At 36.6% G+C, this 24,156-nt stretch overlaps 1 protein-coding gene across 1 annotated transcript in view; it reads right to left on the bottom strand.

The window, feature by feature from the left end:
• CNTN5 (contactin 5) overlaps positions 1-24,156 on the bottom strand; it is a 295,846-nt gene that overhangs the window by 46,041 nt on the left and 225,649 nt on the right. Inside the window, exons 12-14 of the mRNA XM_059824823.1 lie at positions 22,894-23,021; positions 21,783-21,958; positions 7,202-7,322 (exon numbers count right to left, since the gene is read on the bottom strand). Of these exons, the coding sequence (XP_059680806.1) occupies positions 7,202-7,322; positions 21,783-21,958; positions 22,894-23,021 (425 nt within the window). The remainder of the gene's footprint in view (positions 1-7,201; positions 7,323-21,782; positions 21,959-22,893; positions 23,022-24,156) is intronic.

Here is a 24,156-nt window from a genome sequence, read left to right as displayed (position 1 = left end):
ACACTGAATAAGTCATTTTGGGACTAGTACCTTTTGCTCCTTTGCAAAACCAGGGATCAGGCTGCACCATACCCAGAACAAGTAAGTGGAGCAATCTGAAAGTAATTTGGAGATGAGCTGGCTGTTCCACAGACTGTTGTAAGGCAGTGTGTAATACAGCATCCAGCATCTGTCTGAGTAGTTTGCAATCAATGCTACTTACTCTCTTGGGTATAATGTATTGTAAACCAGCCTTGCAAGAGTAATTTACAAATAGGACTTAAGTGATGGAATTTATTTGACAACTTAAAGTTACTGAACCCAGTAATTTATTATGATAAAAAGCCTTCATTTATTAAATGAATATTAAAATACGGGAGACTTGGTACTGTTGATTAGGTACTGAAGTTTTCACAAATGTGCAAAAATCCTTTAACTTCATGACTTTGTATTCCTAACTCAGTCATGATGATCCTAAAAAGAAATGTGATGTAAGAAAGGGATAGCTGTGAAAAATAACCTACAGTGGCATTTGTGGTGTCACTATCATCACTAACAATATAGAGCTTTATGCAGGAAAAATCACTCTCTCAGTTCTAAATGTTTAAAGCACTGTCCCCATCCACATCAGATAACAGTATCATGGTAAATTTTGCAGTGATTGTTTAATCTGCAAGAAACTCCCTGGTGTTGTTGGAAATTGCTGCTGCACCAGGAATACCACTCACCTCAGTGCAGGCAAAAGGGATCTCTACTCTTAATAGACTACAGGGAGCCTCACGGTGATCTCTGTGAAAGCATGTTAGGTTCCAGTGTGACGTCCCCAATTCCCACTATTTTTCTTTGCTGAAGTGTACAGATGCTTTTCTAAGCCAACCCTCCAAACTTGCAGAAGAAAGAGCAAGGAATATTCAATAACTGGTTTTGGTAGGAGATTTTTCACTCAAGCTTTTCCTTATTGCAGCCTATGGTAAAGCAATGCTTCAAATGTGTTTGTTAGAAACCGTGTGTTTCAAGAGCAAAGGGATACTTGTTTCCAAACGTTAATGTAAGAAGTAGCCTTCTGCTCTTAGCTATGAGTTCTGCTGGTGTTCTTCAAAACCTTGTCTATGAGTAACAGATTTTGTACTGATGAATTAAAAAGTGAAAATCACTGTTGACCTTTTTTAATGTAGTTGACTGGACCAACATAAGGTAATAAAGGTTAGCTCCTTCAGGGCGTCAACCTTTTTTGCGACAGAAGTATTTGGTGTTTTAAATGTCTTTACAGTGAAACATGGTGGAAGCACAGGATCATGAAGATATCCTTTGTAATGAAAATATGAATGCACAGATTGCTTCAAATTTCTACAGCATAATGGGGAAATAAGAATATAATAAGCCCTTTTTGGAAGACAGGCTTTAAAAACCAAATTAACTTACGAAGCAGGCATTGTCTTGAGAAAACCTGACACATTGCTGGCTACAAGATCACCTGAGACATCTGTGAGATGCAAGTCTCCTGGCTGGTACTTACTTGGGTGTTTGGTAACCATGTTTGTGATCATATCATTAGTGTCAGAACATGACATGCATATTTATCCTGTATTAGAGCCTTCTGCTTTGGAAATCGCTTCTTTGTGAAAAATCAGTATAGAGAGATCTCGACTACTGGTGTGCCAGTGATAGATGGAAAACCAGCCAAGTTGAAACATTCTGCTATTCTGCTGCTCTGCTACTTAATATTCACTGAAAGTTGAAGATCTCGGTGGATAAATAAAGGCTGGTAGCCAGACAAAGCATGTGACATGGGAAAACTATTTTTGGACTGATGTCAAGGATGGGATTGACATTCATAAAAATCATAAATCACTTCTGCTTCTTAAATGGCTGATGACTTCATATGCTGGGGCAAACATTTCTTGACTGTGTAGCAAATATCTATATTCTCCTGTAAACATCCTTGTTTGCATGGCAAACAGCTATTCTGCACATATTTTCCTTTGGTGAGCAAACAATGCAAGGCATAAATGAAATGAAATCAGGCAATCACTTGGGTGTCAGGCACGTAAGTCCATAGCTGTGTTTTTTGTTGAATTCATTCACTCCACTAAAACTATTTCCTTGACCATCAGACATACATAATTTCTGTTATGGGATTCCTCTGAAGTAGCACATTTGTGCGGGCCTGGTGCCAGAATAGTTACTACCCTATTTGAAAAGCTGTTTTCTCTTTTGGATGTCCTTGAGCTGTATCAGCCTGCCCTATATGCCTTCTTCTGCTGCTGCGGGCTCTGATGACTGTCTTTTGAAAATCTTTCAGCAGTATTTAAGGCTTTATCACTATCTGCCTCATTGCCCTGCTGCAGGGTAAATCCTGTGCAGAGGGTTCAGGCCTGTTATTTATCTTTTCCCTTTCCCAATACACACTTCAGTGTATTGGCTTAAGCTATCGACAGTGGTTCCCCTGAGGACTATGTTCATTTTTTGGGCAGTAATCAACTCAACAAAAGAAGCAAATATTTAGGTTTTTGGAGGTACTCTAAATTGTGCCCTACACAGTCAGATTCTCCTTTTTGTGTGTTCCTGGGTACTCTGCCTCAGAAAGGGGGTTGAACGCATCTTGATCCCACTGAATCTGCTGCCTGCAGGTATGGCATGCTCTTGAGGAGAGGCAAGCGTGATATTGAGGCTGGGTTTGAGGCAACTGCAGTAGATGAGCACTGCAGTTACTGAACTAAGCTGTAAGTGGCTGGCATTGCCTTTTGTGCCTTAAATCAATCCTGGCCTTTGAGCTGAATCTTCTCTCTCATCCTCCCCATACTCAGAGAGTAAAGGACCTCTCTGAGGACTTCCACAGAGTGAAGGTGTGTATCTACCACCTAGATGGTGGATCTCAGATGGATGAATAAAAGATCATGACTTATTTCTTCATGTACCTAATAGTAAGAACAGCTTGTGATGATGAATTGCAGAGAATTTTGTAGAACCGTATTTTGGAAAGGAAATGCTTTTGCAAGTTAGGTAGTAGGCTACCTGAATATAAACAAACGATATCAGGTACGTGAGGACAGCAGTCCTCTGAAAGTCATTGTTGACCAGCATGAAGCTACTGAAACACTTCTCATTCATATCCCATTCCAAGACTAAAATGAGAGACTCTTAAGCTGGAAAGCTAATGTACTGCCTGACAGGTCCAGCTGCCAACAGAACATCTCTTCCTAATGAAATCGGCATTACTGGTAGCATTAGAAAAATGAAACAGAAAGGGAAAAATAAATAACTAGGGCTGGAAAAACAGCATTTTGGGAGCACAGAAATTACTAGGGACCACTAAAATGTTATTTCTTACTTTAATATACATATTTTAATCACATTTTCAAAGAACTTAGAAAAGTATTTAAGTTTTGTTTTGAGTAGTTGGTGCTGACAGAATTTGAATCTTGGTTTTGTCCATACATTGTCTACAGTATCTTCTCATATATAGTTTTGAAGTGTTCCTGGAAGAGATTCACTAGATAAAAATAATTATGGAAATAACATTAGACAGGTATTTCACTGCAACTTACCTAAAATCAAGAACTGTGAGGTAGTGAATTTGAAAATGGTTTGAAAATGGTTTTAAAAAAATCTATAAACCATTGTAGAAAGTTGCAGAATAGAAACTTGCTGCTGTCTTAATTTCTTTTGTTGTTCACACACACATATATGTATGTATGTAGTCAATTCAGAAATCTTGCACTATTTATTACCTCCTTGTAAATAATTAGACTCAAAAGAATTGAGATTTACTTGGCACTATTAATTCTCTGTTCTTCAGATTGTCTTTCATTGGTGACATTTTTGAAATTTAACTTCTACTGTATAGAATCATAGAATCACAGAATCATAGAATCATTTAGGTTGGAAAAGACCTTTAAGATCATCAAGCCCAACCGTTAACCTAACACTGCTAAGTAAGTCCACCACTAAACCATGTCCCTAAGCGCCACATCTACACATCATTTAAATACCTCCAGAGGTGGCGACTCAACCACCTCCCTGGGCAGCCTGTTCCAATGTCTGACAATCCTTTCAGTGAAGAAATTTTTCATAATATCTGATCTAAACCTCCCTGGCACAACTGGTGTAATGCAGAGCAAAGAAGAACAAGGGCAAAAATAATGATACCATTAGTTCCTTGGGCTATATTCAAGGGATCTTCCAACAGAGCAACTAGCAAGTATGGTTTCAAAAAAGATAAATATGGTTTCAGGATACTCCATTCCTTCTCCACAATAAATGATACTGAGACATTGCAATTGCCTGAAAATGCAGTGGTGAATGTCTGTCTATTGAAGATCGGCATGTTAGTTATGAGCAATAGGAGTCTGCAAAGAGTTTGTTTCTTTTTCCTTCATTTGAAGAGGCTACAGCAAGGTATAGTTGTCTTCCAAGTGCTTTGTAATAAAGTTCTAGAAAACTGTCCTTTGACTTAAAAATAGTGCACCATCTGAATACAAAATTCAGTATAAATTTAGGCAGTTTGCAAATAGCGGTAATTCTGAAATTTGTGAATATCTAAATGAGGGAAAATTAGATTATTTTAATTTAATTTATTTGGTATGTCAAATTTATTTCCTGTAGAAATGGTGTAAGCAGAATGATTTTTTGAGTTAAAGTTGCAACGATATATTAAAAATACCAGATGAACGTTACAATATAACTAATGATTGAAATGCTGTAGTATGCTGGTATGATATTATCACCATTCAAGACTGGCATTTTCTGCAAAGGCAAAAGGAGAGAAAGGTCAGAATAAGGATGTGCTGGAACCTTGCTCATATCGGTACTTCTAAGAGTTCATAACAAAGCTTCTGCTCTCTCAGTTTGGTCATGGACTGTAACATTTAAAACAAAATGAGGTTTTGTAACATAGATAACATTAAATTCTTTTACCTAGAAACTATACTGGAAATAAAGAATAAAAGAGCTTTGGATTTCAGACTTTACTGCATAGTAGCAATGGGTTTTTTTAATAGATGATGACTTCTTCTCCTAAGCAATGTCCGGTATGTCCAAAAGCTAAATGTAAAGAAGTTTGAAAGGTGCTACAATTTGGGATCATCAGACAGTGTCAAATTGCAGATGACTGAGTGCCCTCTATAAACTGAGATAGGTGTAGAAAAAAGAATTAGAGATAATGAAATGAAAATTAAATGCCTGTAACAGTATAAGGAGAGATAGATTAGATTCTCCTAAATATTTTGGATTTTTGAAATGCTGAGGTCTATAAAAGAGTAATCATTAGCACTTTGCACTGAATGTGCTTTAAACATTTTCTGCAATACAAAACCAAACCATCCTGCATTTTTTGGTGAAAGTAATACTGACACTGTAGGATCTTATTGCCCTCATTTGCATAAGTTTTACAGATATCTTAAGGAAATTAACTACTTCAGCAAACCAGCCATATCCTATAATTTAATGAAAACTGAATTTTACATCAGGACAAAAGCAATCACATGGTATAAAGCACTTTGTGAAAGCGATGCAAACATTTCTTACTGTATCCTATAATTATCCAAACACAGAAACAAAAAAGGAGAACACAGTAAGCAAACTATATTTGAATTTAAATTCCATTATAAAGCAGTCATAGTTTTAATTTCATCAGCAAGGTGGCATGGTAATGAGACACCCACATACATACATTCTGATACTGTTTTCAGTGCCCTTTTTTTTCGTCTCAAACCTCTTCCTCAGAGAAACATTTATTTTCCTCATCAAATTCAATAAACTGATTACATAACTGGTATTCTTAAAAAAAATAATTTTGTAGCCAGTCTGTAGTGTCCTAGATAGTGGTAAGCTAAGAGATTTTTGTCACTTAATAATTTCTATGGCGTTAAAGTTGAGATTGCCTTGCCTATCCATAGAACCTCCAGCTCCTGTCTGAAAGAGGTAAAGGTTACGCTTAAGGTCTTGTGTAACCCACAAGGATGACTCAGATTTCATAAGGCAGCTAAAATGGTCTTATATGTCTGTGTTGAGGCAACTGAATACCACCACCCCAATAGTGCCATAGCTCATAGAAATCTGATGGTCCTCAAAGTGACTTTATGAAAATATTTAACAGCTACTTTCATCAAAATGTGAAGAGCCCTGCAGTCAGCCAGAAACATTCTTTATCTTTTAAACAATATATTTGTCCTAAAAGTGATAGATAAGAACATATCAAATCTAAAGAAGTGATGGAATGTGGTAGAAAAAGTATTGTTGAAAGATTATAATCTCTAAATAGTTTTGATTTTTTTTTCATCTGGAGTTTTTCAAATACTAATCAAATATCTACCTTGATTTATTCTTTTAAAAATTGTATAATCCACAGCGAGGCTACCCAGCTGTGCTACCTAGCAGGGATCCATCTATTTTGACATAGCAGCATCCACTAGTTGTACTGCCAGTAAGCGGACTGTAAGTCCTCAACTCCCACCAGCCGCTGAACACACATGTGCGTGCACAGACACAGAAGTAGTGCAGAATGCAGAAATACTCTGCTTAAGGGAATGCACATATGGTGCTAATGCCCGCCTTCACTGTAAGCTAACTGGTGTCCTAGACAGGATCTGAGATCCTGCAGGACAATGACTCTGTGTTCCTGTGCATAATCAGGAAAGTTGAATGGCAGGTAAAACGACTCAACAGGTTACAGGACTGGGCCTAAAGATGCAGTAAAAATTTGGTGATCACAATTTCATGAGAGAAAACCAAACCCCTGTCACATTAGGGGCTTTTGGTTCCTTGTTCATATCTATCATTTTACAAAACGCTGCATGGTCCCTCCTTGTAGCAAGGCAATGAATATTCCTAAACCATTACACTTGAGAGAGTGGCTTGGCCATAAGATAAAATGTAAAGCATCATATAAAAAAGCACAGAACCCATCATACCTACCTTACACAGGCCTGTGAATGCTAATTGTCTACATTTTAACTAATCTGGTATACCTTTTGTGCTATTACCTCTCTTAAGACTGTACGTCCATTAACCAACTGTCTTTTGTTTCTCATTGCCATGTCTGCAGGTCAGTTTATTGTGAAAATGCTTTCAAAGACAGTAGGTTAATCACAAATGTTTTCCATAGTATAAAATCTGAAGAATAATACATAGCACAGATGTCCCTGAAGCCCACATATTTAAATTCCCTGGTACAGTAGTTTCTGGTGATTTTGTTTTCAGGTGGCACCGTGAGCGTACTCACCCCTAACAAGAAGCTCCGTCTCATCTGACACGGTGTCCGCTGCGGTCTGAACCCTGCAGCCGTATCTCCCGGCGTGCATCAGGAGGATGTTCCTGATCATTAAATCTGCAGAGGACGCTTGCTGAAACAGGGATGAAGTGCCAGTTTAAAATTCAATAAATCTGTGTTCAAGGTAGTTCACGAGGGTGTTTTGTACAGTGTGAGGAATTCATGATTGCAGCTTTCATCTTACATTTATGTGCCCTAATACCCTCTTTTGAGGATTATCAGAACACTACTTTTATACAATTATTAATAGGGATTAAAGAAGAGGATTTCAGGTTTTTAATAACTTTGACTTTGCTTAAAGCACACTGTGCATATTTGCATGCTCAAAGAAAATTATTGCAAACTAGCACAAAGAAATTTATTAAGGAGATGAATAGAAATATTTTGGATGCAATCCTTGGTATTAAAAAAGTCCTCTTAGAAATGAAGGGCTATTTCTTCCTCTTCCTCTTCCGTACAATGCAGTGACATTTGGAGTATGTCTCGTTACTGTAAAGAAATTAAGATAACTTGAAAAATAATGTTGATTGATTTTTATTAACATAGAGGAAATTAATACTAAATATAATCGAGGCAATATGAACAGATTCTCATTTTTCCTGTTGAAATCTGTATATATTTAAATCTGAAACATGCAATCCCTGAATGAGTGTACACAGAGAACCAGTTCAAATTTTTATTTTTTAGTATTCTAGCCAACAGTAATTACAATGCCCCAATATTGTGAGCAGAAAGGAGAAAGTTGGAAAGTAGAACAACCTTTTGGAGGATGAATGGCTTTTGCTAAGAATCTCTCTATTATTTCATAAATTCAAGCGATATTATTAAATTTTGTGTGTACAAAAACATTGTTATATTCAAACTTACTGGAGTCAATAAATGTTGCTCCATCAGATTTAGTGAGCCCAAGTCCATAGATATTGTTGATTTAATATAGTCACTACTCAGGGAAATACAGGTAAGTGCGAACAAAAGTCACCCTGACCACATGGTGTAGCAACTGCAGTTTACTTTCTCAATTCTGTGTCCTAAAAATGCTTGCAAGTTTTCAATTTAATTTAAGCACCAACAATTTTAGCAAATTACTGTAGGTATTTTTGTTCCTTTCAAAGCATTTTTTTTCTCTTAATAGTCAAGTGGAAAGAATTTTAACATATTAACCAAGGAGAGATGAAATGTCCTGCAAGTATCTCTAAATTTCCTTATCATTGCTACTTTGTACAATATGTGAACCTAACATGTTAAGTTTTTTCAACATTAATGTAGAGTTTGTATAACATTATATTAAAGATTACATATAATTAATATTTTGGATATAAATATGTAATATATAATATACCATTATTACACTTATACAATCTATAATATATAATGCATAATTTTAATAATTACACAGGAAATAACATATAATTTATAATATATAATAATATATATAATGTATTGTTGTATTATATAAACCACTCTTATATTATTCCACTATTCACTATTATATTATCTAGGGTTTATCAAATGCTAGATATATAAAATATATTAAAAATATATTACATCATATATAGTACATTTTATACAGTAATATAATAGGATATAAAATAATGTCATAAATATAATACAATATGGTATATAACATATTATATATTTTATTAAATTATGTTTACCATATATTGTATATTGTATATTACATATTAATAATTGATTACTATATAGCTAATATAATATAATATAACATCTATTACTGTATGTCATATATTTTATACAACTGTTTATGTGCACCTCCTTGGTGTTTCACTTTAAGAAACATTTATTGAGTGTAGGTGTTTCCCTTCTCAGATTTTATTTACTTTGCTAACCAAGCAAAGATTGTCAGTCTTTCCTTGAATGACATGTTCCCTGTGTCATAGTATTCCTGCACAGTCGTTCTAATTTGAGTAATTCTGATCCTGAATGAGTAGAATTGTACCCTGCATTCAAAAGAAAGTCTTACTAGGGGTCTACATATTGATACTTCTCTAGCTGTGCTGGAAATACGTCACTGCCTTCACCTAGACTCATATTTGCCTGTGTTTTTGGCACATACTTATTCTGTGCTCAGGTAGTTGCACTCAGATCTTTGTCCTTCTCAATCATTTGCAAGTTATGAGCTCCCACTTTATAACCAGTCGTCCATATGTACATGACCTTGTGCTTTGAAGTATTACATTTCTTGTCCGTTCCCATGCATTATTTGCATTATCCGCTGTATTGGTAACATGTCCAAATTTGTACCATACAATTGTCATTTGCACACTTTTATCTCTTATGCCAAAATCATTAAAGACAAGATGAAATAGCACTGGTTTCAAGATCCAATCTTCTATAATTAGGTTCCTCTTTCTAGGCGGAAGAATTCCTTTTCAGCACATCTTGGCACACCTTCTTCAGCCAATCTTCTCTTCATTTGCATTTTTGGAACTGAACTTGTCATAATATTCCATGTAGCACCAAGGCAAAATCTTTACCAAAGCATATTCACATGCAAAGAAGGAAAAGAGCGGTGGAACATCAAGATTGCCACTGAGACCAAAGTGAACGTGGGCATGATCTATAGCTTAATAACCCTGTAGTTCTAAGATTGTGAATACAATCGTATTGTTTTGCCTTCTGAAGTGGCCTCGTTAATGGTGTTGCTGGAGGGAAGATACTCAGACCAGTCAGGTCATGATGCAATTCCTATATTCTTGCTTTGGCATATCAGAAATCACAGCAGTGGAAAAGAATATCTGAATACTCTGCAGCTCTAAATGCAAAAGAAGAGCACACACTCGTACCAGGAGTCAACTTCAGGATACAAATTTTTTGAGCTGTCTAGCACAGCAGCATTTACTAGCCATTGAAACATGGGTTGCTCAAGGTGATTAGTGATTCTGGTACAAAGCCTTAGCTATTAGAAGGATAAGACAAGAATCAGTCCACATTTGTCCTCTCTTGTGGGTAATTTACATTTAATGTGCGTTTTGTTGTTAAGTGGGAGGAAAAGCATAATGGATAGCAAATGTCTGGTTTCATTGCTCAGGAGCTGTTAAAAATCTTGGCTGTCACTCTAACTTCCAGAGGGTTCATGACTGTGTGAATCCTAATATTCTTATCAGGAAAAAATATATGTATTTCACCTGCACACCTGTGTAACTGGGCAGACAAGCAGCAATTGAAAGAATCATTGTTGTAAGTGGAGAGCAATGCAGTACAATAGATCCCCATGAAACACTTACATTTACTACAGCATAACAGGATGTGCAGCCAGCATTGCTTAGGATGTGAGTGGAAAGAAATTAAACTCATTGTGTTTAATACAGATGGATATATTCTCAGACATTAGATACTCAATCATGGGAAATAATGAGACATTTTAGCTTCCATTTAGGTAAGTAGGAGCTATGTTTGACCAGGACCTCTAAAAAATACCGTATTATTTGCTGTTCAGTGGTATTTATAAAGTGGTCTTTATGAATTTTACAGATTCTTCCAAGTCTTGGAAGACGGATTATTTTGTTGATCAGTTTATCCTGTAATGAGAGGTTCAAGGCCACAACAGGGCCTGGGGTGGTTCAATTGATGTGCTGGCCTTCCAAATCTTAAGAAAATCTCCACTCCATGTAATTGCAGCTGCTGCTTAAATTTGAGCAATTACAATCCAGTTTAAACAAACTGCTAAGCAGGAATGCAGCAGAGACTCCATTAAGAAAAGTATCTAAGGTCAGAAACTTTGTCTCCTGCTTTTAGTCTTCTCTCAGTGGAAAAAGACATACTGCTTCAGCAAAAGCAGAGACATACCCTCCCCTTTGGGGAAGACAAAAACTGCGTGACATGGATGCATGTCACCTGGACTAACACGAGTTAGAACAGCCTGGTGTATCAGCAACCATGTGGCCCCAATATTATTTAAAACTGAAATTAGTGGTGTTTATATTTCTTTGTCTACATCTAAATTGCGACTTTATTAAGTGTATGTTTTTAAAAACTGCTTTTTGTTCCACTGATTTTATGCTCTTCTGTGACAGGGCATATTTTGCAGTAAGTGCACTATTTTAAAGCAGCATTTTATTAGAAAAATCTATATTCCTTGGTGTTCTGATTATCATATATTACCCATTTAGCCAAGTAGCGAAAGTATTTATATTTGTTCAGTACAAACTTCTACTGTGTGGAATATATCTTGTACTTTACCGAAGCTAAGGCTTAAAAAAAAAACCAAAACAAACCAAACAAAACAGATAGGTTTAACAGCCAACTTCTAGTGATTTTAAGGAAAGCTAAATATAACCTTCAAGGCCAGCATCAGCTATGGACCTACTGTAACACTGAACACTCCTGGTCTTCAGGTTCTGGGCAGCTCCAGTGCCCAGTGCTGTGTCAATCTATTGTTTTCTCTGCTCCAGCATGGCACATTATCTGAGGTCATAGGTGTGTCTGCAATGTATCTGATTAGCTTTACCTGTAAGGTATTGCTTGAAGTAGTTTTTCACAAGAATGGGTGCCACCTATACATAGCATTTGCTTTTGATGTGGAGATACTTCCCCAACTCAAAAAGTCTCCAAGAAGCATGTAATATGCGTGCTTTGCTCAATGAGAATCACCTTGTTGGATTTGTCTTTTGCATCTATTGCCCTAATGATGGGGATTTGCATATGAAAAAGAAAAAGCCAACTTGCAGAGAACTTACTGTTGGTGAATTAATACTTCCTTCAGCCATTCCACATCCCCACAGAGAGGAAGTTGTATGTGGATTTTTTCCTTTCCATTTCATAAATCGTAAGAGGTTGTGAGTTGCTTTGCAGTAAAGTAACTTTTACATATGGTTCTTCAAGTGAAGAAAATTACACTTATTCTTCCTGTGAGAGTGAGTTCATTATCTTGAGCCAGTTGCTAGGAAACCTCCCTCTTAATCTGTCCATTCATTTGCTGAGTTTTTATCTCTAAACCAAGGTGGTTCATTCAGTATCCAACCTTTTCTTTTGAAGGCTTTGCAGAAGAACAATCTAAAATCTGCCTGGATTTGAAATGGAGCTCACAGTTACACCGTAGAGCACTTTTTTAATATCTAGGAAGTCTCTTGTTTACCTCTTCCTACCTCTTCCCCAGAAGAATTAAACATTAGTTTGGATATTACACAGTTTATCACGTATGTTCAAACTACAGAATCATATGTGGAAAATATATATGAAACCTAGGAACCTTAAATCATTCTCTTGTCATTATATCAATACTAACTTTCATTTAATCTGTTCCTAATGCTGCTCATTTTCCACATTGATAGTCATGCTTCCCTTCCACACTCCAACTGCAGTTCTGTGAACATAGCTCTGATTTATCTTGGAAAGAGGGACAAAAAGGCAAGGAAGTTCAAAGTACTGGGTAGTCAATAGAGATGATGTGGCGACTTGCAGCTCTCAGCTTCTGCACTGAAAAGCCTGGGGTCTAGAAAGGCTGCCTGTTATTATACCAAGAATTCAGGTTGGGACCTCAGCCTGGACAACATGCAGTGAAAATTGTCTCTCTGCTTGGGGAGAGTGTCTCTAAAAAACGTAGTGAGACTGTTATAAATGATCATGATTCAACAAAGCTTAAATCAATGGGAAAAAACAGTGGGCAAACACTGACTGCCATTGCAGGAAAACTCTTATGATGAAAGCATAAAGGATGTTTGAGTCATTCATTTACTATGACTACAGGGCTTTACTGAGGCTTGCTGGCTGTCATCTAAATCTCTTGACAGTGAGAGGTGAAGATGCTTTCCTACAAAGTGGTTTCTATACCTAAGAGAATGCTTGGGAGGTACAAAAGGCTTGAAAAGTACGTAAATGTTTTGTAAGGTCATATTCTGTATAAACTGAGAACAGTAAAACAATGGTCTATAATTAAATGGGACTGAGATTTGATCCTAAACAAGAATGACCTGAGTTGTTAATGCTATCTTATACATCTCAAATGATTATTTAAAACATGTGGGTGTTTTTACAGATAAGACCCAATTTAGGTGAATTCCTGACTCATACATCATTTGGTTTAGCAAAATAGCCTTTATTAATGAAATTCAGTCAGATTAAGTTGAAAAATGATTTCACAGTTGAATCTTGATAGTTTGACATATTTGATTAGCAATGGAGTTTATTTTTGGTGACTTTATCTGAAGCAAACTAATGATCTTGCAGAATAACCTCATGGCAATGTTAGCTTTGTACCATTAACAGTAAGTGAAAAACAGCAATACAATGAATTCTTTTAAATTATGCTGACAATTTATATGTGTATTATGATGGATTGTTGGCTTCAAGCCAACTTCTGTTCATAATACCTTTAGGACAATTTAAGTGCTATTTCGTGCAATTTCTCAGGTTTGAACACATCAACCACTTGCCTGTTTACTGCTTATCATGTTTACAAATTGCAAATATTTAATCTGTTAAAAAGCAGCAGATTTCTCTGTTCATATAGTAGTAATGGAAAATTGTATTCTAAGTTCTGTCTTTTAATCATATAAGCACATTTGGAACCAAGAAGATGAAATTATTGTTATTGGTTTTATTGTGATTAATGGTATGTGGTTTTATAATACTGGTAGTATAGTAGTATCTAGGATGATGCAGGTTGACTGACGGATTCCTTATAAAACACAAGTTGCATTTTCCCCATCTATAAGAAGTAAAAAAGATGATTTTCAAGGTTTTCAGGTTTGTGGATCCATAAGAATTATCCAGGGGAGGTGTGGACCCTTCTAGTAGCAGTATTTTTGAGCAGTTTGCATAGAGAAAGCAAGAATAATGAAAACAGTTGTTTTGGGTGAGCACTGGTGGTTGGGAGTAGATGCCAGAGAGCGCTGGGGTGTTGGGAGTGGATAGGGAGGACTTTAAAGTGCACCTTGAATTGCTGCAAGTGAATTCAATTCATTTTATTGAGAGAAGGCAGAGGAAGAGATGAAGTTAGATAAGTATCAGATGTCAGATGGTATGTCATGTGCTGGGGTAGTTTTGTGAAATCTAGGGATTAAAGAAAACATAGAAAAAGTATTGAAAATGGGAAGGAATGAGAAAAAAGATGGGGTATGAAATGGCAGGCTTCAGGACAGAGATGCCCACTACACTCGTAGCTAAATTCATGTTCTGTACCTGAGTTGTTATTACCAGGAGAAAAAAGGAAGCAGAGACCGACTAATACGGGGTACCTGTGCTCCTGTTTAAACATGCAGAAAGAGGGAAAAACAGAGCATGCAGCTACACATACGATTTAAATGGAAGGGTGGTGATAGCAATAGATGAAGATGACAGAAAAGAAAGCAAAACCCATCTGGGACAAGTGTTCCATTTTGAGACGACATCAAAACCGGAAGCATGAAGAGCAGACATGTGATTGGGATTTCATTAATGTGCTGCACAAAGAATGTTGTGACAGCCTTACATGAACACAGGTTTATTAGCAGGGTCCATAGATGATGGCACACATCAACTCTAGCAAAGACAGCTACCTAGGTGAGAAATAAAAAAGGCAATGAGGAGAAAGAGAGAAAAGGAAACTGGAAAACTCTTCCTGGTGGACAGCCAGAAAGAGTATTCTCCTCTTGAGGCTCTCTGCAGTGCAGTAGGTGGCGATGAGGAAGATGATGATGAGAATTTTTTTTTGCTTTTTCTTTTCCTAGTGTTGTAACCTTTTCTTTGGGACCTGCTCAAACTTCCTGTATGTTAATGTTGACTGAAATGTGTTAATTAAGAGCAGTTGTTGCACAGTGATTGATTGTTAAATTTTGGAGCACCTATATTGTTGGATAATATTTATTAAGTATTTACATGACCATTATCTACTTTGCTGCACACTGTGGTTTGGTTTACAAAACAAGAGACAAAAAAAGAAAAAGAAAGGTGGCAGGAGAGAGGGGTGAGTTTCAGGCCAGTGGGAGCTTCTTCTCATGAAACCCCACCATAACAACAGGATTGGGGTTTGCAGGTGCAAGGCCACAAGAACAAAACCAGGAGATCAACAGTGTAAGAACTGCAAGGGAGAAATACTGCCAGGAAGGCTCTGGAAAACACTGCCACAGCAGCTTGGAAAAAATGTTGCAGAGCTGCGAGTGAAAAATAGACAGCAGAGCTGCAAACAGAAAGCCTTAGTGTTAGGAAGGACAGAAGGCCTTAGTTTTAGGAAGGCTGATATTGATCAGGTGTTCAAACAATTGTCTGTGCTGTTATAACCCAGATTAACACTGTGCCAAACAGTTAAATGATCCATGAGCTGCAAGTAAACAGGGGAAAGAATGGACTGTCATGAAATATCTTTTATTTACTCCAAGATTTTTCTCCTTAGAATGTTTCTTGTAAACTAGGGAAGGTACAAAATACCTTAACAGAATAAACTGGTGTAAAAATAATCTGACTGTATTTCATGACTTTTTTATTACAATCATTTTTTATAGTAATTCGTATTCAGGATTGTTAAGAGACTCACATTTTCCAAAATGCTCAGTTATGTGCCTTCTCCAAAGTAAAATTAAATAGAGATGTTACTTATCACCTCCCTTACTCTCTATTCATAGCCAAAGCCATAAGCACTTGACCACACCAGTTTACATACTTGTTTGATTCTAGGAAATGTTCGGAGTGTCCAGTTCTAACACAGCATGCAGGTATGCTATAAATTCAATCAGTTCACTGGGACTGTTTATATCCTGGAAGCAACACATGGTAAAGTGCATTATTAGACTGTGGTCTTCATACTGTTCAGAGTTTAGTTTGTAGTTACCAGTCATAAAACACACGTCAAAGTTTTTTGACCAGAAATCCTTATTCCATTTTGTCTCCTCCCTAGTTTACAAGAAATTTGTGTTACCAAAAGACAAGATAATTTTTTTATTCTGAAACTGCTTCTGATCACTCAAGTGTTTAACTGCTGGAGCGTGACAAATGGGCAAAACCTGGTAATGAGCATAGGGCTGAAATATCTGGAGATTTGAGTTGACAGTAATGGCTGTGTTCAGCCTGTTCCATCAGCAGAAAAGTGTTAACGACAAACAGTGAAACAAATTGATAGCGATGAGGTTGATACAGCAGCATTACCCTGAACACAAATTCTCTGTGCATAGAGCACTTACCTTCTACAAGACTTTTGACAACTATTGCTGTTTTCCTCAGTGTAGGGAGGAGGGAGGGTGTTAAATAGCCCCCCTATTTAATTAGCCTTGTTTAGTTTTATGTCCAATAAAGAGGAAAGACATTATTATTAACAGCCTGCTGTTTTAATTGATTCCATGTGGTGTAGAACTTAGTGCTGCCTATTTAGAAAATGAGTAGGAAATTTTAATTTTAAGTTCTAAAATATGATTAAAGTACTACAACAAACTAAGAAGAGACTTGAAAATGTAAGGAAAGGTGCATGCTCTCTCACAGGTTCTAGGTTATCAGATTGAAGACTCCAGTGCTAGACAGTAGTTAATGTATTGTCCGGCCTGTATCTACTGGCCTTTTCTAAGTGAAACAGTAGATTTCAATTCACTTCCATGTGAACAAATGACCACCATAAAATATAACTTGACAAGTTGTGCTTATTGCCTCCCATGGTGGCAGTTTCAGTTAAGATCAAAGACCAAGAAGATATTGAGACTAAATCACTTTTCTGGGTCTGAAAGGTACTCATGCAGGTTAAGGTGAGGGACACTAAAAGCAATGCTGCCGCTTGCCCATCTGTGGATAACCACAATAAATCATTTTGCTTGGCTGCCATAAAAACAGTATCAGCTTTCAAACACAGAGTTGGAGTGATGATGGCTAGATGAAAATCTACTCGCAAAATCAGATGTCTTTAGCTAGAAAAGAGATACCTCTGGGACAAAATTAATGTCAGTGGAGATCTTAGAAAAGAAAATTCTGAATAGAATTTTGAACAGGACTTCTGGATTTGGCACAAAGGACAGAAAATCAAAGTTATCCTAATAAAAGCAAGCAGGTCTATATGTTCTGTGCTCAAGTGTTCATTGGTGTTGCTAGGAGGGAATCTTGGTAATTCAGACTTCCATGCAAAATTGTTTCTATTAATTACACAGATTACTCCTCACAGACCCCAAAATGTTATCGAGTCTTTTGGTAGACAAAGTAAGACTTTTCTCATACCAAAGGATTCTGGGTATATGCAACCTTTTGCATTATTGTTCTGCTACTAAGTGTGCTGTGGAGTTATGCACACACAGCATTTTGGATGTTTTCCTTTCCTAGATTGCAGTCTGCAGCTGTCACTCCGGTGGAGTTCGGTCTCTTTTCCTTAATATTGCCTTCATGCACAGCTTTGTTCAACTTGACATCCTTACCACACTTATCCTCTTGCCAAGCAAGTCCCTGAAGTACCTAAATTGCTATAGGTACTAAATCCTTGATAGCTCAGTAAATAACAGCAAAACCACCTTCAATTTGTATAAAAATTAGTTCTCAGTATGAAAAAATGTTAACATTTATTTTTTTAATACAAAAGCTACAGATATAATTTAAAAACAAGCAAAGCAATATGTATCATTAAGAGAAGCTTTTCCTTTCCCTTTTAATTGTAATTGCTAGGGAGCATGCAATTTCAGCAAGTGGAAATTCATCTATAGCCCAAATAAATGTTACTTTGGTGACAGCTTTTATAACACTGCATTAAGCATCAGAATGTTCATCATACTTAACACCTGGGTCTGCCGCAGTGAAAGTATAAGCAATGGAACCAGTGGTGAGAGGTTGACAATGGTTTTGTTATTAACAAAACCCATTCAAATAATATTCAATTTGTCAGGCTTTCAAACAAATAAACAAAACCCAAACAAACCTGAACATTTTTTATCTGATGAAGTATCAGTGTGTGCAGAACAAAATGGTTGTATAATTCTATAACTCCGTGCACACAAAGGATATTATTTTTCTTAAATGTACTGCATTAAAAAGCATTTTGTTCAGGACTGACTCATGCGATGTAAAAAAATATTTCTTTCAGAAATGCAAAATAAGGGATATGGATGAAATACTATCAGATTTCAAGTTTTCTTCAAGTTCCTTTTTTCTGCATTCTTAAACCTGTGTCTTTATCACATTACAGTATCACAGAATTACAGAATCACTAAGGTTGGTAAAGACCTGTAAGATCATCAAGACCAACCATCAACCCAACACCACCATGCCCACTAAACCATGTCCTGCAATGCCACGTCCAGACGTTCCTTGAACACCTCCAGTGATGGTGACTCCACCACTTCCCTGGGCAGCTTATTCCAGTGTCTCACCACTCTCTCAGTAAACAAATTTTTCCTAATATCCCCCCTAAACCTCCCCTGGTGCAACTTGAGGCCATTTCCTCTTGTCCTGTCGCTAGTCACTTGGGAGAAGAGGCCAACACCCACCTCACCACAACCCCCTTTCAAGTATTGTAGAGAGCGTTAAGGTGTCCCCTCAGCCTCCTCTTCTCCAGGCTGAACAATCCCAGTTCCCTCAGCCGCTCCTCATAAGACATGTGCTCCAGACCCCTCACGAGCTTCGTTGCCCTTCTCTGGACACGCTCCAGCATCTCAATGTCCTTCTTGTAGTGAGGAGCCTAAAACTGAACACAGGATTCGAGGTGCGGCCTCACCAGCACCAAGTACAGGGGCACGATGACTTCCCTACTCCTGCTGGCCACACCATTTCTGACACAGGCCAGGATGCTGTTGGCCTTCTTGGCCACCTGGGCACACTGCTGGCTCATATTCAGCTGGCTGTCAATCAACACCCCGAGGTCCTTTTTCTGCGGGGGAGCTTTCCAGCCACTCGTCCCCAAGCCTGTAGCATTGCATGGGGTTGTTGTGACCCAAGTGCAGGACCCGGCACTTGGCCTTATTGAACCTCATGCCATTGGCCTCAGCCCATCCATCCAGCCTGTCCAACTGAAACTGAATATGTCAAAGGAGATTACATGATAGGAAAAGCAGAAGAGTTTTATTTTGTCTTGCTTTCCCCTAGTACCTGGTCACGCTTTAGGTTTTAATGAAGTAAAGAAATAAATTTTCAACCTTGTGATTAATTTCACCTGCTTATGTCATTAACAGAAATGATAATGAGATACAATTGACAACATTCCACAAATGAGTTGTTATGGGAATTACAGAGTTTTTATGTCAAAATACAAAAAAATTGCCATATTACCACAATTGCTACTTTCGAGTTTTGCATCTCTCAACTGATTCATCTTCGTTTTGGGACAATGCAACAATCAAGATATGCCTTTTGATGAATGTAGGTCTACACATATTTTAACTACTACTTTCAAAGAGGGAGAAGGATGTGTCATACTATGATTTCAACAGCATTCAGGAAATTTCAGTGAGGATTGTTCTAACAGGGTCATGTTTTGGTATTTCTGTTCTGAAAAGGAGTGTTCCTCCCCCCATCCTGCCTGTAACATGTTAATAGGTATTTTCAGTTCTCCTCCAGTTGATTCAAGCCTACTCTTCCATTCTCTCTTTAGAGTGAAAACCAGAAAAGAAAAGTCTTGACATTGAAATGAGTTAGGAATGCAAGTAAATGAAGCATGGCCTGACCATCTCTTGCGTGAGCAATCTTGTAAAGGCAAATGAAGCTAGTCCAGTCTAAAAATATGAGGGTCTGATGCTTCATTTTGGTATTTCTTTAGAGTTGCATAGTATTTCATTATTTCAACACTGGTTTAACAGTGACAAGGTAGGATTTAATTTTGTAATATTTTGCGAAATATGCAATGCTTTCTTTTCAGCCTGATTTTATTTTCTAATCAGCTGAAGTTTGCTGTTTGTAAAAAAGTATGTTTTAGGAAAAAAAATATTATTGCTTGTGTGCCTCTGAAAAGAAAAATGCCAGATTTTTACTTAATAAACAACTTTTTTTATCATCTTAGTCATTTAGACATTGAACATTGACTCCAGTATGAGTGATTAATACTATTTTCACTTAGTAAAGTAGCAGTGACTCTCTAGCAACACAGTGAAAAGGAAGTCATAAACTTGTACTAAAAAAGCTGGTTAAATCTACTAGGTTTTTGGCAAATTTTTAGTCATGTCAGGACAATAAAAGGAACCAGTAATTTCAGTGAGCTTTGCATGAATATTTGTCTGAAAATAGTCCCAATACGTCATCTACCAGGTTCTCACTTTGAATGAGCCTTACTTCTACCAATTTGAGGGCTTTCTCTGGTAGAACTGAAATTAACGCAGAATCCTTGTTGAAAGATCTACAAAATACTGTTTTCATAAAACAAATGAAATTACATTAAATTAGCTTTACTTTGATAGGAGAAATGACTTTGGAAATTTTCTAGCCTGAGGATTTTTCCCAATGATTAAAAATTCCCTTCAGCACAGAAGATGCTGAAATGCATTGAAGGAACCACCTAACACATTTTAGATTTCAAATTTTTGGAAATTACTTGAAGTTAAATTGCAATCATAAGATGTCTTCTTGAATCTAAGAATGTTTTAACCTTGAAGTTAAATAAAAAGAATTAGAGTTTTCCTTCCTATATATTTAGTGCTGGATTTTGAATATTGGACTTCCTCAGATGAAGATAAGTATGCTAAGAATCTTCACACTAACATATACCTTACTAATGTTTTTCAATTAAAAAGCTTATTGAAGTAAAACAAAATTTAAGAAGTATAGTGTGACTTCCTTAAAGGTGAACAGAAGAATACATTGATTACAACTGACAAGATTTTTAATGCAAAGTTAACTTCCCTACATTGTATTCAAATTAGATACATTAACTTTTAAAATTTCCTGACCTTTGTGAGCTTCATTTTTCTCTGTTAACATAGCATGGACATTTGATTTACACTTTAATATTGGGAAGATTGAGTTAAATGACTGTAGATTCTATTTCCAAACTTGTTCACGTTAAGAGATTTCTTTCTACTAAGAAAAGTTCAAACCATTTTACGTGGGACAGGTTTGAATCACTTTATCGTACTGTTTGATCATATTAAACTGTTTTTGAATTAAGGGGCAATATTTAAAATTGGTATGCATATTTTTCCATAGGACTCTTACTGACTTAAATAATGGTTGCACAGCCAGAACCTACCTCATGCAGGGGAGTTGGAAAATAAAGTATACTCCTTGCTATTGAGATATTAAAAGATATGCTAGGCAAGTAAAAGCATTGGGAGGTGAGGATATTCCAGCAGCCATGTTATCTGCGAGAAAGACATCAATGCTTATAGAAGCATCCTTTCTATATTAAAATCAGCAGAAGAATGTAAGGAGGCTTTAATTCAAACTACTTTCTGTTCCCTCACAAAGATCATCAGATACCTCACTAATAATAGGATGTATAAGTTTACATTTAATATCTTCTTAATTAAAACTACTTGAAGTAATTCTAGTGACCTACAGTTTGCACCTCCTCCAGCTAACATTTCTTTCCAACATTAGTGAAACCAGTTATCTTTCAATTTGGTCAGAATTTGGTAAATGGGTAACATGTAAAAGCATGCAATTTTCTATCAGTTCACAGCACACAGATGACAAATGCATGGTCACTTACTGCCTTGATGCTTTCAAAGTGTCCACCTTCTTTTTCGAAGTCAATTGGCTGCCCATTGAGTGTCCAATAGAAAGTGACATCTAGTGTGCTGTCATGAAGGGCTTTGCAACTGAGGACAATGCTTTCTCCAACCGTTAACTCTATCTTCTTAGGAGTCAGCTCTATTCTTGTAGGTTCTTGAAATATAGAAGGATTAGAAACATTTAGATGGAAGTCTAGTTATAGTGCAAGGCCAAATTAATATGATTGAGTTCTGCTTAGTCTACTCAGAGCTTACATTTGCTGTTTGTTTCAAATACACAGTGTCAAATACTGAAATATATTCATAACACACACTAAGACATGACAGTGGTGAACAGAAAGTACAGCCAGTTTCATTGAAGCAATAAGGCAGGGTCCTAAATAGCAATCTGTAAAACTCCTGAGATGGATTAATTAATTAATTTTATTAGTCTCAGAAAAAGCTTTTTTTTTTATTTTTTTAAGGCTGCAGCACCTGGAATCTTGTGATTGCATGAAAATCTTAGTTTTGTCACCTAAAATAAAAAAGGATGTTTCCAGGCATACTAAATACAGGAAGAAGCTTGAAAAATGAAGTCAAAAGAATATCTAAAAACAAAACCCATGATGATATAAGACTTCAGCTGAAAAGTAACAAATATGTGGTTTAGAAATTAATTGCAACTCAGTGTTTTGGTTATTATTACTGTTCTAAGGAACTATCTTTCATTGTATTTTATTTTGATAAAATTATTACTTTAATCTTAAGCTTTGTTCCTCTGCAGAAAGAGGTAGGGGTAAGTGAGTTCCCAAAGCTAAAATATGTTAAAGGGGATATTGATTCTTTTACTTATAGAATTATTTAAAATCTGTGTGTTTAATATATATACACTAATTATTCTGACATACATCTATGACATAACAGCTGGAGTATGCAATCTGATGCAGGAAAAGGATGTTTGACCAGATGGAGGTTAGCCCCCCTAGCTTGTTGGAAATGCTTTTTTATTCTGCTTGTATAATGCTGTTGTATGGTTGGCTGGGGATTCTAAGCAATGATGAAATATTAGTAAAGACAAATCATCATTATCATAAAAGTATTTTTTCATACCTTTAACAGATACTGATGCAATGATTTCTGCAGATCCAAACACATTTACACCTTGGCATAAGTACCGTCCTTCATCAGACTTGGAAGCATTCAGGATTCGCAGGCTCCCATGTGGAAGAATAGTTATCCTGAAAAAGATAAATACATAAATATATAAATATATCTCCCATCCTAGCAGCCAAATTCCATGACGATATCTTTTAGAGCTAATAAATAGGATTAAGGACTGCTGCCTCTGTAGCAAGGGATGATGAAGACGATAATTGAATTCTCTTCTGTTTCAAAAGGGTTGTAATAAACCCATTTTACTCTTCCTCCTTCCTTAATTCAAAAAGTTTCAGGGAGGCATCAGTGGATTAGTATCCTTTGACACTTATCAGTGGTGAATTTTAATGAACCTTTTGTAAAAAGTAAAAAAGGTGATTCTTTATAATTTGTCTTTAAAGTTTCCCTGGTATATTATTGTCAAATCACATTTCAATATCAAGCACAGGCTATTCCATTTAGAAAAAAATGACCTTAAAAATCAAATCTGAGAAGAATGGGAAGTAAAATGTAAAAGAGGGCTAGAAAAAAACCCATAAAATTAATTGTATCTGGTCAAAATATGATTTATGGCATCGCTACACAGTGTAGTATAGGAACTTAAATAACCTCTGCTTTTTTGTAGCTCAGTTTTTTTTTTTTCCTTGCGTCTTGTATGATTGCAGGTCCACTACATCTCTAGGTAAGTAACCCCACTGAAGCATATTCATAAGGAATGTTGTTCAACCATGTACATTTAGGAGTTTCACATTTTGTCTTTGCTTACACAGTATTAATCAAACAGTCCATGAAGCTACACAGAGGCAAAAATTAATACATTTTTGCTGTTCTAAAATGGCAAAGCCCCTGAATTTATGACATGTTAAAGCTGCAGCCCTGGAAGAGCGGTAAATAATCATTGCTCCTTTCCTGACAGAGAAGAATTACAAGCCTAAATGGAACATGGCAACTCTTACATGGCATTTAAGCCAAGCCCTGCTTGCAGATGTTGTATATTCTTTCCCAGGTTGGGTAGTGATATAGCTCTCTCAAAGGACGTGGGAGATGTAGATTGAAGACCCTTTGGCAGGCATGGACACTGAAAGCAGATAATCCTCAGCAAGTGCTTTCAGGTATCACACAGAAGCGGAGGAGGAGACAAAGGAGTGCTTCCTTCTCCCGTAATTTGAAAGTAAGATAAGATATCTCCCTGTGCTAGAGAAAGAGTCTAAGTAGGTG

This window comes from Gavia stellata, chromosome 1, assembly GCF_030936135.1.
Source record: "Gavia stellata isolate bGavSte3 chromosome 1, bGavSte3.hap2, whole genome shotgun sequence".
NCBI classification, from domain to species: domain Eukaryota; kingdom Metazoa; phylum Chordata; class Aves; order Gaviiformes; family Gaviidae; genus Gavia; species Gavia stellata.
The sequence above is the reverse complement of the archived record's forward strand: the minus strand, read 5'-3'. Positions and strand labels throughout refer to the sequence as shown.